The 18,716-nt window shown below is 42.2% G+C and overlaps 1 protein-coding gene across 8 annotated transcripts in view; it reads left to right on the forward strand.

The window, feature by feature from the left end:
- The window catches only part of clcn2a (chloride channel, voltage-sensitive 2a), a 52,915-nt gene that overhangs the window by 29,926 nt on the left and 4,273 nt on the right, over window positions 1–18,716 (forward strand). For 3 of the 8 annotated variants that reach the window (XM_030403381.1, XM_030403382.1, XM_030403375.1), the window contains 21 exons: window positions 2,176–2,304; window positions 2,693–2,826; window positions 3,202–3,291; window positions 4,740–4,763; window positions 5,240–5,318; window positions 6,267–6,392; window positions 6,614–6,698; window positions 7,106–7,207; window positions 8,435–8,537; window positions 10,413–10,568; window positions 10,662–10,731; window positions 10,829–10,939; window positions 11,447–11,660; window positions 11,778–11,911; window positions 13,054–13,292; window positions 13,703–13,814; window positions 13,973–14,019; window positions 16,224–16,286; window positions 16,837–16,875; window positions 16,968–17,072; window positions 18,597–18,683. In XM_030403381.1, the coding sequence (XP_030259241.1) occupies window positions 2,176–2,304; window positions 2,693–2,826; window positions 3,202–3,291; window positions 4,740–4,763; window positions 5,240–5,318; window positions 6,267–6,392; window positions 6,614–6,698; window positions 7,106–7,207; window positions 8,435–8,537; window positions 10,413–10,568; window positions 10,662–10,731; window positions 10,829–10,939; window positions 11,447–11,660; window positions 11,778–11,911; window positions 13,054–13,292; window positions 13,703–13,814; window positions 13,973–14,019; window positions 16,224–16,286; window positions 16,837–16,875; window positions 16,968–17,072; window positions 18,597–18,683 (2,249 nt within the window). The remainder of the gene's footprint in view (window positions 1–2,175; window positions 2,305–2,692; window positions 2,827–3,201; window positions 3,292–4,739; window positions 4,764–5,239; window positions 5,319–6,266; window positions 6,393–6,613; window positions 6,699–7,105; window positions 7,208–8,434; window positions 8,538–10,412; window positions 10,569–10,661; window positions 10,732–10,828; window positions 10,940–11,446; window positions 11,661–11,777; window positions 11,912–13,053; window positions 13,293–13,702; window positions 13,815–13,972; window positions 14,020–16,223; window positions 16,287–16,836; window positions 16,876–16,967; window positions 17,073–18,596; window positions 18,684–18,716) is intronic. The other 5 variants (XM_030403376.1, XM_030403379.1, XM_030403378.1 and 2 more) reach the window with 5 other exon arrangements.

Genomic DNA, 18,716 nt, shown 5'->3' on the forward strand with positions numbered 1-18,716 from the left:
TAATCTACATATTTATGTGTTAGCGACCGCTGAATGAGCAGAGAATTGTCATTTGCTTGCAGCTCAGAAATACTTCAAGTTAACAAGTGCCGAGATATCTATCAAATCTTATCTCTCTGTCTCTCTCTCACTCTCTCTTCCCCCCCTCAGTGATGAAAATTAACTTGGTACTCTTACTCAAGAATCTACTTGTACTGTTTTCATTTTCACCATTCAGAGGAAGATATTAGACTTTTTACTCCACTACATATTTTTACAGTTTTTTTACAAATTGAATTAACAAAAATATACATACATTTAAAAAAAAACAATGTAGTCTCAACGATTTAAATAAACAATTTGAAGCTTGAATGTGGAAAATTACCTCATATTTCACATAAAATAAAAATACAAAAACTTAAAAATGCCTCACAACTTAATTTTTCCGTTTTTTCCCCCCCTCCGTTAATCACCGGTTTACCCTTGAGATTTCTTTTGAGCCTTTAGAGCTCACAAAATAACCTAGAGGCCCATCCTCTAGGTTGAAACCACTGGACTGAATAGAGTAGTTAAAGGAGACCTAGATCAACAGAATCTCTCTCTCTCACACAGAAAACACTGCTCCTGAACGCCATCTCAGTAGTCCCGCCACTAATTCCATGGCTTTGTGACATCACAGCAGCTAGACACAGCCAAACTAGCGGCGCTAAGCTAAGACAACTGTGATAAAAAATGACTGAGAAAAAAACAGCACCTGCAAGAAAAGAAACACTGCTGCCACAAATGTAACTGAGTTTCTATGTGGTCGACTTACCGAGCTGGTTCAATAAGAAAATACTAAAGGGGTCACGGAGACGTAATGTTAGTGCACTGAGCAGCAACATGCTTCTTTTCATTTCCTCTCCCCACATATCACAAACAACAACTCTTGCCCTAAGGCAACCCTGAGGGGACACGCCACTTAATTGTGCTCTCTGGCAGGGATTGAGGACTGAGCATGCAAATGAGTAGTCTTCCTGTCTGAACCTGCGCTAGAGCTTCATTAGTAACCCTAAATAAAAAGATGAACCTGAAAATGAACATGATATGTCTTCTTGAAAACTCGCTCCACCCTGGCAGCTACAATATTAAAATTCTATTTACACAGTGTTGCATCAGCATATAACAAGGTGCCAAAATGACTGGTGCGTATGGATAATTGCTCTCTAGAAGTTGTTGGACTTGGACCTCTAGAAAAGTGGTCCACAGCAGCAGTCACGTCAAAATGGCAAACGCTGAGCTCCTTTATTTCTCGGAAGAGGGAAGAGGGAAGAGGGAAGAGGCAGAAGTCTGAGGGTGCAAAATCGGTCCTAATCTGCATTCCTGTATAGCATCCATTGCCACTGTGGACTTGTGGGCTTGTCCATGTTCACAGACAGTGCTGACTATTTAATTACCTGGAACAGAATTTCTACAAAAGTTATTAACTTCAGAGTTTTTGCATTTCTCTTTTGCATAATCAAGAGTTGAACTGCACGTTCACTGTTCACTGCACTGTTTTCTTCGTACATAATTTAAAGATCCGAGTACTTTTTCCTGCACTGCCCATTTGCACTGTCTGGTTTTTTTTTGGTTTTTTTTACATTCCTTTTTTTAATATATTTTTTTTTGGCCTTTTATGGCTTTATTGATAGGTCAGCTGAAGATATGACAGGAAACAGGGAGAGAGAGAGGGGGAGTGACACGCAGCAAAGGGACCCGGGCCGGGAGTCGAACCCGGGTCCGCTGCAGAGCCTCAGCACATGGGGCGCGCACTCCACTAACTCAGCCAAACGGCGCCCCATCCACTGTGATTTTAAGTGAGAAAAATGTTGCAGTAATGTGGACAAAGGGCAGACGATAACGCATTATGGATGTAGACATTTCCCTTCTATCCAAGAAGCGCTTCCCTCTGTTGTGTTTCATTATATGGCGAATTTGATACTAAGCGAGTTAAATGATGAATTGGGAGCAGAAGGCCACTGAACTGCTAAAAATTAAGAAAAATTCATGAATATGGCAGAGGTGGGAGGAGGTCAGAGGGAGGCAAAGAAGAGGAGAAGAACCAGTTAAATCTGTTCACAACATGTAAATCTTGAGATGTAGTTGTTAAAAAGGTTTTAGTTTTCTACCGCGTTATACTGAGATGAAGTTGCGTGTGTGTGTGTGTCTGTGCAGCACAGAACTGGATGTATGGTGGTCTGGACAGTAACCTGCTTCTGCAGTACATCGCCTGGGTCACCTACCCTGTGGTGCTCATCACTTTCTCAGCAGGATTCACACAGATACTGGCACCTCAGGCTGTGGGTAAGATACGCGCACACACAGACACACACACGCACACACACACACACAGCAGTTTATCCACAAACACGTGTGTACAAACCCGTAATTCACGGTTACATTTCTGTGTTTGAATGATGTCGTCCGCTCTGTAATGCACCATAGGGCCCACAAGGACGTGTTCTATGCGTCAGTTAGTGGTCACGTCTGCAGGAGATCTATAAAATATACCTCTTATGCGATGTGCATACAGAAAACTATATGAATATCAATCAGCCTTTCCCCCTCGCCCCCCGTTGGCTCTTCATTTATTCTCTTCATCCCTCTCTCTCTGTGTAATTGCTTTCTTTCAACTCATCTTCTCCCTGCACTCCATCATCGCACCTGGCGTCTCTCTCTTTTCGTTTTCCAGGTTCAGGTATTCCTGAGATGAAGACGATCCTGAGGGGGGTGGTCCTCAAGGAGTATCTGACCTTTAAGACGTTCGTGGCCAAAGTCATCGGTCTGACCTGCGCCTTGGGCAGTGGGATGCCTCTGGGGAAGGAGGTAGAGGCTTTAATTCTTCCTTCATCTCCTTTCTTATATCCTCATCAGTGTCTTCTGGGCTGTGAGAAACTGCACATGAAGGACTGCTTGACAGTTTTTTTGAAGTCTCCTGTCAGGAGGATATAATAATGCTGCTTCTTTGAGTCTCATTAAAGTCGTGGCTGGAAAAATATAAAATTGATTTACTGCTAATAACACCTGCATTTCCCATTTGGGGGGTTATAAAGTTGTTTGAATCTGATTCTGAGCAGTGTTTAATCGTTTTTGAATAATGCCCCTGAACTTGAGTGCATCATACTCCACTCTGTGATAAAATGCGCTCTCGGTCGTATCCTGTCCGCTAACATCCTAATCTCTCTCCATCATCTCTCCCAGGGACCCTTTGTTCACGTTGCCAGTCTGTGCGCTGCTCTCCTGAGCAAATTCATGGCAGCTCTGTTTGGGGGGATTTTCATGGTAGGAATGGTAACTACATGCAAACACACGGATACACACTGTAACACTTGTTTTTCAATGATTAACGCCCTGTGGATATTCAGATGTCTCTAACCCTTTCTCACAAAAACTACTGAAAACATTTCCACGAAACTTGAATGGACGTTGGATCCCAGCCCAGAATAGACCGTATTAACTTATGGTGCGGATCCACGTGAGGGTTTTTGTTTGATTTCTCAGGGAATAATACATGGATCTTGATGAAAACAATCAGGCGTACTTAGGTTCCTGGTATCTGTGATGAGTACAATTTGATGCAGATCCAAACAAATATCCGGATTAAAGTCTGATTAAGCTGTAATGAGTGATTTTTTTTTATTTATTTTTTTTTGACCGGTATTTGCTTCTGATTTTGTTTAATGTATGAAGGTAATGAGTTTCACTGGCTGGAGGCTCTATGAATGAGAAATGTTTTTAAGTTGATTTGTGTTTGTTTTTAGAAGTTGATGATTGTGCATTAGACCTCTCTATACAAGTTGTGCAGTTTTTCATCACTGATTGAATTTCGGTCTAATGAAAGAGGACTGAAAGTTTGTTTTTCATGTGACAGCAGTAGCTGGCCCCATTTTAACAAGAAGTTAGAGTAGTGGGCTCCATTTATGTATTTTATTCTATAAATGATTTCTCTCTGTTGACCTAGGGGAACGCAAATCAAGATCTTTACCACTGATGATTTATGTTAAGATGAATTATTCTGGCTCTGGAAATATGGCATCTCAACATCACACCTCGAGTTTTCAGGAGACCAATTTAACAAAAACAAAACAGCAAAATGTGTAATGACAGCTTATCTTACATCAACGTCATTGTAAACATGAGGCCTAAATAGTTGCTGAAAAGAAATGAGGATGGGCAACACTGGAGGATTTTCTTGATCTTTGTATCTTCTCTGGTTGCCGTAGGTTTGAAGCTACAAGAAGAACACACAATCACAGCTGGTCTTTAAAAAGTCTTTGATGTTTCCTTGACTTTTTGCCATTCCCCAAGACACACTCTCACCTCCACTCATGTGAGACCACACCCCGGGGGCTTCTGCCTATATCTGCACTGGACAGTGTGCGGTTCTTCTCCTCCACGCACCACCAACACCAGCGGCGGCATCAGTACGGAGGAAGATAGACTGCAGTGATGTGGAGGAAGAAAAACTCCTGTCAGCACAGTTAGACAAGACTGAAATAGTCCAGGGGTCGACTGTGCACCCGTTAAACATAATCAGAGAGGGAAAATGTTAATGCAGTTCACTGTGGAGTCAAGACTGTGTTTGCTGAAGCTCATTCTCTGCTTGTTTGATTTTGTGTGGTTTGGATAATGAGCTGGATGTCGTCCAGGAGCGGAAACACAAGGTAACCTCTACGCTGACACAGACCGCACTCACACATATGTCTGTCTTCTTTTTTTTTTCACCTTCACTGCTAAAGGAAGAGCCCTTTGAGGGAAGCAAGGTACGAATGCACGAGTCAGATAGTTTCTTTATTGCCAATTCCATCGACATCAATAATCCATGCTGTCCATTTCAGAAGCTGAGATAGATTGATGCTTTTCCATTTTGTCCGCGCTGTTTGAGTCTGTTCAGTGAACCGTCACAGCGAGGCATCGATCTGCGCCGCCTTTGCTTCTATACAAACATCTCATTCCATGATTTCAACACTCAATCCTGGGTTTTTCAATTATGGCCCTCGCTTATAGATGTAATCTCATCCTATGTGAGAAGATACAGCAGCAGCTTTACAGCATAACTGTTGCATTTGTAAACAGCTGGTGACCGGATTTTCATGAGAAATGTGTTAAGTATTGTGTGTTTTTTGGCATTTGCACGTCCATGCACTATACACCTGTTGGGATTTGAGTGTGTGTGTGTATTTTCTTGAATGCCCGGCTCTCCGTGTGTGTGCGCCTATATCTGATTGTTGTTGGACAGAACGAGCTGAGGAACACGGAGATGCTGTCGGCCGCCTGTGCAGTGGGTGTGGGCTGCTGCTTCGCTGCCCCTATTGGAGGTAAGACAACATGGCTGCAGCCTCTGATTGAATGGTATCTAATTATGGTTAGATGATTATGGGAGATAATTAGATGAGGAGAGCATTTACCCCGCAAGCAAGAGAGTGCGTGCCATTCTTGGTCGGTCCATCCATCTAACTGTTGGACTCCTGGAGCCGTGTTCTGTATCTCAGCAACTGTTGGCCATGTAACATTATATCAGACACAATCATTCATGTGGCAGGACGTCTCACGTTGTTTGAGGCGACCTTTTCTCTAACGCCGCTGTCAAGTCAAAAAATGTCACTTGATCAACACTTTGAAATAAAAAAGAAAAGGCTGCTCGCCAAGTTGACGTCATATGACGCTCCAACATGGCAAAAAAAGTAAACATCGGTTTGATGGTAAGAAACAGCTTGCTTAGAGATGAGATATTTTCCATGCTAAAAAACGGTTTGATAGATACGTACTCGATGCTGCTTCAAAATCAGGTCTATGAACAGCAATGAGTCATGTTTCAGAACTGAGTTACCTCTCTCTAGAAAAAAACCCAAAATCTAATGGTAGAATTGCCGTGAAGTCCGCCCAGTACGTTCATACCCTCGCAGGATGAACCTTTTCCATTTTATTTGGACAGGCATCTCATAATCTGATAAAAAGATTGACCTGAGATATTAACAGTCTCGATGGGATACATTGTTCAAGAAAAACAAAGTTTCAGGAGCCATAAGCAAAGTTTCACACTGTCAGTCTTTATTCACGTGTGCAGAGTGTATTAAGTCACGAACAGCATGTGAGTTGTTAGAAAATGTTTTGTTTGCTCTAATGGCATACAAGCACGTATAAATGTGTTGAAGCTGTTTTTCAAGGAAACACGGCAGTAATGGCACTCTCTACGATATTTGACCAGGAAATGTCTCTTTTAAACCAAGTCTCTGAGTGATAAGTGTCATGTTTCTGTGTCGCAGGGGTGCTGTTCAGTATTGAGGTCACTTCAACGTTTTTTGCGGTGAGGAACTACTGGAGGGGCTTCTTTGCCGCCACCTTCAGTGCCTTCATATTCAGAGTGTTGGCTGTGTGGAACCAGGAGGAAGGTAAAAGTCCTTATTCCAGTGTTTCAATAAGAGTGTCCTGGGCTTTGATGTGTTATTTTTGTTCTCTAGATGGTGATTCAGTATCTGTAAGCATGCTATATCTGAGTACAGTATACCAGTATAAATATTTATTTTGTGCTTCATGTCACGTCCCTTTCAAAGATCAGTGTAATGTTGCCGTACAGTCTTAACAGAGTGAGAACAATCCTATTTTTCCTCAGAGACCATCACTGCTCTCTTTAAGACACGCTTCCGCTTGGACTTCCCATTTGACCTTCAGGAGCTGCCGGCGTTTGCCATCCTCGGGTGAGTGGCTCTCTCTGGACGGACGCCACATTTAACTGATCCCAGAGCAGTTTGGCGCCTGATTTACTGAAGAGATCTGAGCTTTCATTCAGCCTCTCTCTCTCTCTCTCTCTGTAGTCACATTCCCTTTGAGAGTCTGAAGGTTGATTTGTATTCAATGAACAAGGCATGAAATTAACTTTTTACTCTGCTGATCACAAGTAGAAGCTGTATCCACATCCTCACGTGCCAAACTTGATTTGTTTGATGCCAAAACGTTTTGATAGAGAAAGGCAATAAATCAGCTTTGGTTGGCTTCCTGTCAAAGAGCCTCAGACGGACTAAACCAGGGGCAGCGAAGCTGTGTTTTAGTTCTCTTCTGTTTTACCGTCAACAGAACAAACATGTGTGTCTTTGTCTGTTTGCAGGATTGCCTGTGGTTTTGGTGGTGCCCTGTTTGTCTATCTGAATCGGCTGATTGTAGAGTGCATGAGGAAACAGAAGACGATAAACAAGTTCTTGCTGAGGAAGTGAGTGTCTGATGTTACACACAACCTTGACAACTGATGGGCGGACAATTTGGGAAGTATTTCCTCAACATTACATTGGCGTTGGTGAAGCGCCTCCGACCTTCTGATTTGGACATCTGACCCGAAGGGGACGTTCGAGTTGAAAGTTGGGTCTCGGAAATTGCAACTTCCAACATCAAATAGACGCACCACAAGACCTTCCTCCTCTGTGCGCCGGTCATTGTTTACAGTCAGATTAGCAACTTGAGACGCAAAAATAGAGTTGGAGTTGACAGAGCTCCTAATTTATCTGCACATTCATCCAGATACATTTTAAAAAGCTAATTAAAAAGCTCAATCGACATCAGAGAGAGACTGGATTTTGATCAGTGAGTTCCGCCTCCTTTCCCCGCCACATGAAATGTTTTGCTGCATGCAACCAAAGGCCACCTAAACATGATTTGTTGACTCGCACCACAGCCTCCCTACGAACAGAAACAAAAATGCCTCATATGCACACATCTGTTCATAGAGATTACAGTACCTTTACATAACCCCTTTAAACCCATACTTGTAATCGTTGCGCTTTAGTTTTTGTTTGAATAAACCAAACAAGAAATAATGTAATAATGTGTGAGCTTTGGAGGTGTTTGGAGGCTTACTTTGACACCTTCGGACAGATCCAGGCTGGCTGTGTTTCCAATTTTGATGCTAAGCTAAGCTAACAGGCTGACGGCTATAGCTTCATATTTAACAAACTAATATGACAAACAAATATTCTCGGCAAGAAAGCGCATACACATATTCTGTCAAATGCTAAGTCATTTCTTTAAAGCAATTTGTCAGATGTAATGTACGCGCTAACTACAAACAAAACTGACTATGTCATGACGATGTTATGGGCCGAAAACTTGTTTGTTGAAGTAACCATGTATGTAATGCTGTGATCTTACCCTCTTACTGAAGTTTGACCCTATTACAAGACACTGTACCATCAAAATGATTTCAAAGCTGTTATTTTAAGGTTAAAAGTAAAATGATGTGCCCCTAAACGTGTATTTAACATTAGCTTGGAGTCTTATGTCACAATGTTAATGTATTGTTGAGGAAATCTGGGTAAAGTCCTCACATCAATTGGGTCAGTTTCACACCTTACAGGGGACTATTTATAGTTCCTTCCCTCCTCAACGCCCAGAAATTCAATGTGCACATACAGTGTGACAGGCACACCCATTAATGACCCCGCAGTCCCTCTCTTCCTGTCAGGCGTCTGGTGTATCCCGCACTCGTCACCCTGCTGGTCTCCACGCTCACGTTCCCTCCGGGCTTCGGGCAGTTCATGGCTGGACAGGTGAGAAAATGCTTTTACACTCTTCTGACAGTATGAAAGCATGCCTCCACTGTTAGGGGAAGATTGACGGTGATTTTAGATGAAGTGTGAGTCGATGTCATGGAGTGAGTCATTTTGTGCTCCTCTTAAACTGTTCAAAAGCACTCATGTGGCGTGATATGGTTCCCTCAGCCAAAGACCATGTGTGGAGATGATGGAGCATTAAAGACAGTATTTTCGTTTGTTCCCCCTCCTACTTTCAACAGCAACAACCAGCAGAAAAGTAGTGTTTACAGTCATAGTGTTGGAATCATTTGGTCATTTCTTTTTTTATATATATATAGTAACGATTATAGTCGTTATTGATTTATCTGGTGATTATTTTTACAATTAGTCAATTGCATTTAAACATTTTGGGGATAATTATCGTGACAAATTCTCAGAGCCCAAAACGGCATCTTCAAATTGCTTCTTTTGTCAAATCAACAGTCCAAAACCCAAATGTGCCACATTTATCACTAATAAATGACAAAGAAAAGTAGAAAATCCTCACATTTAAGAACCTGGAGCCTGCAAATGTTTGACATTTTCTGCTTAAAAATAACTGAAACGATAAAGCACTTATCAAAATCGACTAATCAATTAATTGGCAAAATTTTGCAGTTCTAAAATACAAAACTTGCAGATCCAGCACTGTAGTAATGTCCAAAAACGAAACCTAGAAATAAGCTGCTGGTTCAGATGCCAGCAGATACGTCGTCCTGCCAATTAGAAAAGTTTAACAGCTGACGCAATCAAGTGAAATATAGTTTGAGTGTTTTTAGGCAGAAATGCAGAGCACACAGGTTTTATGTTCCATAACAAACTGTTCAGTTTCTTTTTGAGCCTCTGAAAACAAGAAAGCAACGTCTCTCGTGTCCCCGTTTTCAGACAGTGACTCTGCATGAAGAACAAAAGATGTTGCTAGACTGACATCAGAAAAGTCGCATTGTTTTCTTGAGACTATTTGAAACGAGTGGAGTTTTGTTCTAAAGGCAGGTGGAATGATCGCACCCTAATCGAATCAGCCCAGAACCACAATCACATCGCCTCAGGGGGCTTTACAGTCGGTACAGTTTCCTCCTTCAATTGGAGGAAAATCTTGCCATTTTTTTTTCCCTCACTGCCTCCAGATTTCTTTCCACTTTACACAATCAAGAATTTAAAAGTCATTAACAGCCAAAATTACCAGTTAAAAAATGGAGTATGAATGGAGTGCAGTGAACACATTACAAAATAGATTAAACTCTGCAAGAGAGATTACACTCCACTCAGTATGATTAATGCTATTGTTAAAGGGGAAGTTTTGCTAATCTTTATGTGGATGTCCAATCAATGTTAATGGTAATTGTTATTAAAAGAATACATTCTCCAGTATGTGCTACTGTATTAACCAAGAAAGCTGAGTTTTACTGCTGCAAAAATCTGTTCTTCTCTACACTGAAGGGTTGGTATCAAGCTACTTTAGCTTTGATTTAGCCTCTGGGTAGCCAGGGGGCAGTCTGCTGCTCATAAACACAACTTCTATCTTCTAACAGTACTATCTATCTGTTCAAATCTTTTTCTTTTTTTGTTTATGTTTGATTTTTTTTGGATCTGATTGCCAATAAAAACATTTTTTTTAAATGCAGCACATCAATCCGAGTTGAAGATAAAACGTGGCAAACTTGACAGCAATACAAATAAAGGTTATGACATATGAACCTGTAAAGAAAGAAGGAAACGCAGCATTTCCAGTAGATGTCGCCTGTGCTTCGACCTTGTGTCCAAGCCGATTAAACTTGTCTGTCAAGGTTTGAGGACATAGTAAGAGACATTCAGGTGCTGTAACTATTTTTCTTGTTTCGACCACATCAGCTGACGCAGCACGAGTCTCTGGTCGCTCTGTTCGACAACCGCACGTGGTGCCGTCAGGGCGTGGCGGAAGAGTTCGACTACATCAGCCACCACCACGCCTGGAAGCACCCCCAGGTCAACGTCTTCATCACACTCATCCTCTTCATCATCATGAAGGTAAGCTTCACACATACTGTAGGCCTTTACAATGTGAGCGATTTGAAAGACGTGTTAAAGACGTGTCACAAACTTCTCGTCTCTCTCTTTCAGTTCTGGATGTCTGCTGTGGCTACCACCATGCCGGTTCCCTGCGGGGCCTTCATGCCAGTTTTTCTAATCGGTGAATTTTCTAAATATGTCTATGTTTTTTTGTTTTTTTTTAAGTGAGTAAGAAGGCCTTGAAATAACTCAGTGCTGTATCTGTGTGTGACTGACAGGCGCAGGATTTGGCAGACTTGTCGGAGAGATCATGGCGGCCATGTTTCCTGATGGCATACATGCTGACGGCAGCGTGTATCCCATAGTTCCTGGTGGTTATGCTGTAGTTGGTGAGTGGCTCTGAATCTGCTTCTTGTTTTTCAAGCACTGTACTTAAATTCACCATCTTGTATCTAATTTGCCTCGATAACCAATTTTCAGGCCACTCTTCACTTCCCCTCTCTGCCGTGTGATTGAAATTGACGCCGCTGCAAAGCTGCAGTCGTTGTTATCACTTCATACCAGCTTAGAGAAGGTGACTGATGAAAATTGAGGGTGAAAAAATAAAATCGTTGGACACAAAATTGCTCCGGTCTTGACTCACTGGTTAGTGTGACGGGATGGCGTTAAATGTAATGAATTAGAGTGACATCCTGGAGAAAAGCTTGTTTGGACCGGCTGTCTGGCAGTAAACTCGCCTCTGATTAATAACACACAGTTCGCACATTTAACATTCATCACATATTGAAAAGTCTTAATTTTTAGAACACACACTCCACTATTAGCTGTATATGAATGGATTAAAAGAGACCAGACAGAAAGAAGATTTTTCCTAAATCCTCTCCCCTCCTACACAGGTGCTGCAGCGTTGTCTGGAGCAGTCACCCACACTGTATCCACAGCGGTCATAGTGTTTGAGCTGACTGGTCAGATCTCCCACATCCTGCCTGTGATGATCGCTGTGATCCTGGCCAACGCCGTGGCCCAGTCGCTTCAGCCGTCGCTGTACGACTCCATCATCCGCATCAAGAAACTTCCATATCTGCCTGAGCTGGGCATGGGCCATCACGAGTGAGTTATTTGTTTATATCTTATTTTTAAAAAACTCTCGCCCTCCTCTTTTTTTCCTCATCACCCTGTTCTCCTCATTTATACTCAATATTCCCTCTCCTCTCTTATGCGTTTCAGGAAGTATAATATCCGTGTGGAGGACATCATGGTCAGGGACGTGCGCTTTATCACTCTGAACTCTTCTTATCGGGAGCTGCAGGAGATGCTGCTGACTGGTCAGCTCAAAACTCTGGCCCTGGTTGAATCGAGAGGTGAGCTGGGTTCCTTGGAAGTTGGTGAATGCAAGTGTGTGTGTGCGAGTGTGGAGGGTCTTGAAAAGAGATAGAAATAGAAATTGGTCTTTAAATTGATGGATTTATTTATTTAGTTTTTTTTGTTTATTTAATGGAAACTGAAGTATTTTTTATATTTTTTTCTTAACTCTAAAAACTTAATACTTTTAAAAAAGTATTTAAAATATTAACAGAGTGAAGAAACAACGTTTGGTCAAAGATGTCTCTTCACGATGTTGTACAGATTTCTACTGAAGTCATCATGCTAACCAGCCAGCCAGGCCTGTCTTGTAATACCAGTCTGTGTACAACAAGAGGTGATAGTCTGATAGCTCCCGGTAGTTACAGGAAGGAGATAGATGAGCGTTTGAGTCAGAAACATATTTTTTTCTATCATATTTTACTTTCCTCTCTAAGAAGAAAAATATAACTGCACACATCATTAACTCATTTTGAAAACACTCTCAAACTCCACATAAACCAAATAAAACTCACCAACAAAGTCAACTGGTATTTACAGTTTGGCAGTTGACAATGCGCAGCTCAATTGAGCACAACGGATTAAATTGTTTAATTGTACCGAAATCTGCTAAAATGACTTCATTACTTATGATGGGATTATGTAAAAACATCTCTAAGGATAATTAGGATTTTAAATCTACAGTTGGATCTGTCGCTACATCATTTGGTACACCTACAGTAGCTGGAATTAATTCAGCTTAGTGAAACAATCCTGCAATAAATCCTGCCCTCATGAGGATTCATCCTATTATTCCACCGTAATTAAACCAGTAAGTTAAGACTGGATATTACCAACGCTTACGTACATTAGCACCACAAACTGGAATTAACAACTTTTCTAAGAGTTGGAACAAGAATTAATTAAAAGGACAGGTTTATTAGACTGCATTAGTTTAAGTTAGTTTATACCCAATAATAAACTGGCGATTGTGTGTATATGGAAGTCTAAATGACTCACTGAAACTGACACAACCTCCTCATATTATTTTTTTATATTTGATCCGGTATGATTATTTTATCCTCCACTTTTGCCCCTGTGAGTTTGGGATGCATCCTGAGCTTTATCTCATTGCCTGTTTTCTTCCTCTGCACTCCCTCAGACTCCATGATCCTGCTGGGCTCCATCGAGCGACTGCAGCTCCAGTCTCTGCTCTCTCTTCAGCTGGGCCGCAAGCGGAGGCTCGAGTACCTCCGCCAGCTGGCTCAAGACAATGGCACCCAAGATCACCTGCCCAGCCTGACCACCGACAGCACACCCAGCTCCCCTTGCGCCCACACCCACGTCAACGCCTCCTCCAACACTCGCCAAGCGGTCCGCTTCCTGGTGAGCACGCAACAGGTGTGAGGCGTCCGGGGGCGCCACGGTGGGGCTGGGTTGGGGCGAAGTCTGGATGGGGTTGGGTTGTAGCAGTAGAGTAAAAGTGGATCAGCATGTTTGAAGCATGTAGCAGTAGGTAAAGGCACAGATGAAGGTTTTAAGTCAGCTCTCGTGGTTCAGTAAGTGTTGACAAACTGTATAAATGTTCTTGATTTCTATTAACACGTGTCCTCTGTGTCTCTGTCGTCTGTGCCCTTACCTGTGCTGTCTGTTCGTTCATGTGCACGTGCTCGTTCATATTTGTCTTTTCTGTGGATCTGCTGCGAATGTGTGTGTGTGCATACGTGTGTGTGTGTGTGTGTGTGTGTGTGTGTGTGTGTGTGTGTGGGCACTTGTGTCTGGCTTTGTCTGTTAATACATTTTCCATGTAGATCTCCACAGAGGAGTCTACCTCCTTCAGTCCAGTGGTGTCCAACGTTCAGCTTCCTCTGAAATCGGCCTTGAAAACTGTGTCCGCCATCAGCGACACAGAGACACCAAACAGTATGTCCATTACACACACAGACAGACACGCACACGCACACACGGACTGACGCACACAGACTGACGCACACAGACGGACATGAGATACTGAAAAACATACTGATTGAAAAAAAAAAATCACATTTCAAATGAAATTGACTTCCTTTTTTCTCCCCGAGGCTCTCAGACTCTCTCCTGCGCAGACCAAGACCAAGAGCTGCTGGAGGTGAGAAGGATGTAATAAATGTGTGGGTGCAAGTATGAATGTGACGCGTATCGTATGCGTGGGTGTGTGTGCTCTCTCTGAGTCCACGCATATACCGTCCTCCTCCTCCTCCTCCTCCTCCTCCTCCTCCTCCTGCTGACAGGCAGGATCCACCCACAGGCAGCAGGGATTTCCTGTGTGATCTCACGCTGTGGTCGTGGATTTTTGTTTTAAAACTTCTGTGAGTCATTGCCCCCCTCACCACAAAACACATTCACTGCCAGTCAAACGCTTTTTGAACATCCTACATTTTAGCATCTTTGGTTAAGTTTTATGCAATGCATGATGGTGTCATGCAGTGTGTTTAGTCTATCTTTAACCTCTTAAACATTCCTGACGCACTGGCGGGTCAGTCTTTAAAAACTTTGTGGCTGTGCAGCCAGACATTGTTCAAACCCGGAAAACTTTATTCTGTATATAGAGATCCCAACGTTCCTAAAGATCATAGAGCTCATGTTTCCCAAACTTCTTCCGTAAGCCAAAACTAAACTACCATATCTAACCTTTTTGAATTGGACGATTAAAATATTTAGTCAATCCCCAATACTAATAAACGAGCCCAATTTAAAATGTATCAAAGCAACATTATCAGGAACATGAGCAATCTATTAATGAAGAAAACTGAGGAGTGAATTCACAAAAGAACTGTGTGGCTGTTGAAGCTGTCAAATGAAACAAAAAAGAAACTGTAATTTGTTTCAGCATCAACAAAAGGGGAACTGAGAGTTGCATCCAGCTGCAAAACTTCATGGGCGTATTTGCGCTGTAAATATCATCAGGGCAATATCTGCGAATCAGACCTTATGACGGGGCAGATAGTCTTGACAAGTAAAGACAAAAGACAGATACTTGATTTTTGAGGCTGATTCTGACATGAGGGATACAGAAATTCAGAAATCAGATGATATACACTTATGCTGTATATACATATATATACATATCCGCCGGACACTAGTCGTAATTCAAGGTGCTATCAGTGTTTGCAGTCCAGTTCCATGTGATTTCTATCAGCTCTGTGAAGCTGTACAGCGTTCCCTTGAGCAATATGCCAACGTCAGCTTAACATTTTCTTATGACAATGCACACATGATGCTCAACCAGTATGATGTTTTCTATTGTCACCGTCTTAGTTTAGCTTGTTAGCATGCTATCGTTTGACAGGTATTTTACCATGAACAGAAGCATTGGACAGATATATAGCTTGACCCGATGATTGCCCCGCAATAAGGTTCAATTTGGGCACCAGATGTTACCAGCAAGCAAAAAAACAAACACACAAACAAAATAATAGTGAAATTCATTTTAAAAGTTATAATGATGTTAATGCTGTGTTTATGTTTTTGTGAGGTAAAAATGCTTTTTAAATAGTCAGGCTGTAGGATCCCTCCACTAGGGGCATTGGAAAGGAAGTGACGCCTTGTCGGAAGTCGGTCAGTGAAGGGAACTTGGGACCCTCGTAGCATTTTGAATCATATCAATACAGCTTAGGTCCTCGCTGCGGCCCACTGTTCAGTTCTAGTTTTCACCTTCAAAGGGAGAAAGTTTTGGCCCCTGCACCAAATGAAAGATCAAAGAATCAACAGAGTTATTATAATTCCTCCTCAGGGGTCATGAATGTTTAAACAAAATTTTCATGGCAATTTAGCTGCTGAGTTGTTTTTTCCTGGAAACCAAAAAAACCACGGCTCTGTTGCAGGAACAGTTTGGGAATCTTTTCTACAGGGCAGCTTTAATGAAGAGCTGGAACAAGCTGTGTTAGTAGTATATTATATGACTGTCAGACAGTGTGAAATATAAGGGAATGAGATGATCTTAAAGCTACCTAAGGGGACGTTCAAGGGAAAATATAATGGCCAGAATTGCTTAACAAAAATGTTCAAATATAAGGTGTTCAAAAACCTTTTAATTCTGGCCGTGGATCTACCATCCAATGTCTTATGAGCATTGGGCTTCTCGTGCAGAGTTTGTGCCCTCACCTTCATCTGTGGTGTGGTAATTATACCCTTTCAGCAACATTGTGCTCACATCACGGGGACTTCTCCCAGCAGAAGTCAGACTGGGATCCAATGTTGCCATGACACCATGTAAGGGGGTAAAACTGTCCAGTTTCGCTGATGCTATGTTAATGTTGTGCTGTGTTGATGCCTTCTCTCCCCGACTGGAAGAGCCCGGCTGGTCCGGCTCCTCCTGAAAAAAGAAAGCCCAAACGAGTGAGGATCTCCATGGCGGTAAGATTGTCTGCCGCCTAGAGACTGTTGCTTAGTAACCGTTGCCTTGCGACACGCACGTAGTGAGCGCAGGACCAAAATATTTGTGGTGCACCAACCGAAGCATTAGAGTGGCTTTGCAGAGAGAGCGAGAGAAAGTGTGTAAGAGAGGTGTAATTGTCTTTTCAACGTCAAGTGTTGAGACGAAATGTTTAATCAGCTTTGACTCAATAAACTGCTGGTGATGTTCTGCGTGTTTGGTTGTGTGATCCTGTGTTTTTTGAGACTTTGTTTTGTGTTTTGATTTTAAGGCGGTTGACTCTTAAAGTTAATGCTGTGATTGCTGTTGTTGTTTCTGGGTATTTAGGTGAAGCGTTTGACCCATGAACCAAACTTTTCCCTCACCTTTACCTCAGAAACTCTACATCTAAGTGATTCATCAAGTTACATTGTGTATGTGTTGGTACACTATGTATATTTAGTGTACCAACTGGAGTTTTGGTGTAAAATCTTACTTTGTATGTACATATGTAGAAGGAAAACGTATGTCTGACTCCGTTTTGTCTTTTAGGACTCGACTGAAGTGGAAGACTGCATGACTCCATCAGAGGTGAGGCTCGCACCAAACAGGAAATGTACGAGAATGAGCGTTTGAAATGCAGAGTTTATACGTTTTCTGTCGTGTCGTCCGTCTCGTTGCAGATTGGGGAGTGGGAGGAGCAGCAGCTCGACGAGCCGGTGGATTTCAAGAACTGCAAGATTGATCCCGCCCCCTTCCAGCTGGTGGAGCAAACATCTCTACATAAGGTTCAAAATCAGCAGAAACATTGATAAAAAAAAAAAACAAACATTTAAGTGAAGTGTCACATTTAATGCAAAGTTTATCTATCATGTTGACGTGGTGTGAAAAAATGCCTGGAAATGGAGCTAATGACACATGAAAATAATCATTTTTGTAACTGTTGTTTCAATACTTTACTAATGACGGGATCAGACTGCACAAAAGCAGTCTGATGATGGCCTGACTCGATAAACTCTGGCCTGACTCTGATAATTTATTTGTTGTTGATATAATCTGAATCTGATCAGATAAAATGTAGTGGAGTAAAAAGTAGAATATTTCCATATTTAGTGTGAAGTAGAAATATGATGTACACAACTTGATTATATCAATGTTCTGCTATAAGTACATCAAAATTGTACTTTTGTACAAGTAGAGTACTTGAGTAAATGTAGTAAGTTACATTTCACCACTGCTCTTGCGGACATCGTGGAACGCAACCGAAGCATCATCTGGGATGCCTCTCAATGTCCTGAAATTCAGACTAGTGTGTCTGAAATTATTTGCCTTCTCTCGCCTTCTTTGACAACTTCAACCATGTTGTTTGGGACGTCAACCCTTCAGATGTTCAGCTGCAGCCACCCGAAATTGCGGGGTGATGCTGGGTCCCCGTTGGGTCCTTCGCTGTGGTGTATTAGTCAAAAACATTGTCTCCTGCAACTTTTCCTAAACACTTTTCCCTGAACTCAGTGGAAACAGTTATGAGGTAAAGGAAAGATGTGAAGGAGAATCCATGAGGAGTTAGGAAAAGACAACTGAGGCGCTAAGAGGATCCGACTGCACTTGGATTAGGACCGCAAGGAATGTTGTGGTGTCATTATTGCCTTTACTTTCATTGGTCCAGTGTGTCCTTTGCTGAAGGAGATAGGAAAGAAAGCATTGAGGTCCCTGTCCTTGGCATTTTGAGATTTCGAGCAGCTCTAAGCAGCATCATTGACCCAGTCTGCTTGAAATCAGCTGTTCTGTTCTCATTTGATATGTATGAGTGTGTGCTTCCCACACAGCGCGTACTTTAAGTGAAGCGCTTGTTATAATCATATCATAAGGTCAGAGAAATACTATGCTGAAGCTTTGAGTGTTGTTTTTTGCATTACTTAACGTAAAATATAGGTTGTTTTTCAGCCATAGACAGTGAGCAAGCAGCCGACTTAATGTGTTGTAAACGGAGCTATAATTCATCTAAAGCCCCCTCCCTGGTACAGCAACACACCGGGAAAAACGTACACTCGCTCTTGTCTTCCCACCTGGGAAGATGGAGCTGACATTCATCGCAGAGTGACCTTGAATCGTTTCATTCATAAAAATACGATTACATTCGCGGTTTGTTGGTGTCAGAAGTGTAGCTTGCCCTCACAGTGACATCTCTAAAGGCAAAAATATCATGTTGTCTGATCCTGGTGTGACATTTTCCATAACGTTGATCTAAAATGCAAATGAAGCCCCTCCCCGAGTCTGTATCCAGGCCATGACCCATCTCTCTTCCTCCACAGACCCACACGATCTTCTCTCTGCTGGGTCTGGATCACGCCTACGTGACCAGCATGGGACGTCTGGTCGGAGTGGTCTCTCTCAAAGAGGTGAGCGTGCACATCATCCTTCGATAAATGCTT

The sequence above is a fragment of the Sparus aurata genome, chromosome 21 (genome assembly GCF_900880675.1).
Source record: "Sparus aurata chromosome 21, fSpaAur1.1, whole genome shotgun sequence".
In the NCBI taxonomy this organism is placed as follows: domain Eukaryota; kingdom Metazoa; phylum Chordata; class Actinopteri; order Spariformes; family Sparidae; genus Sparus; species Sparus aurata.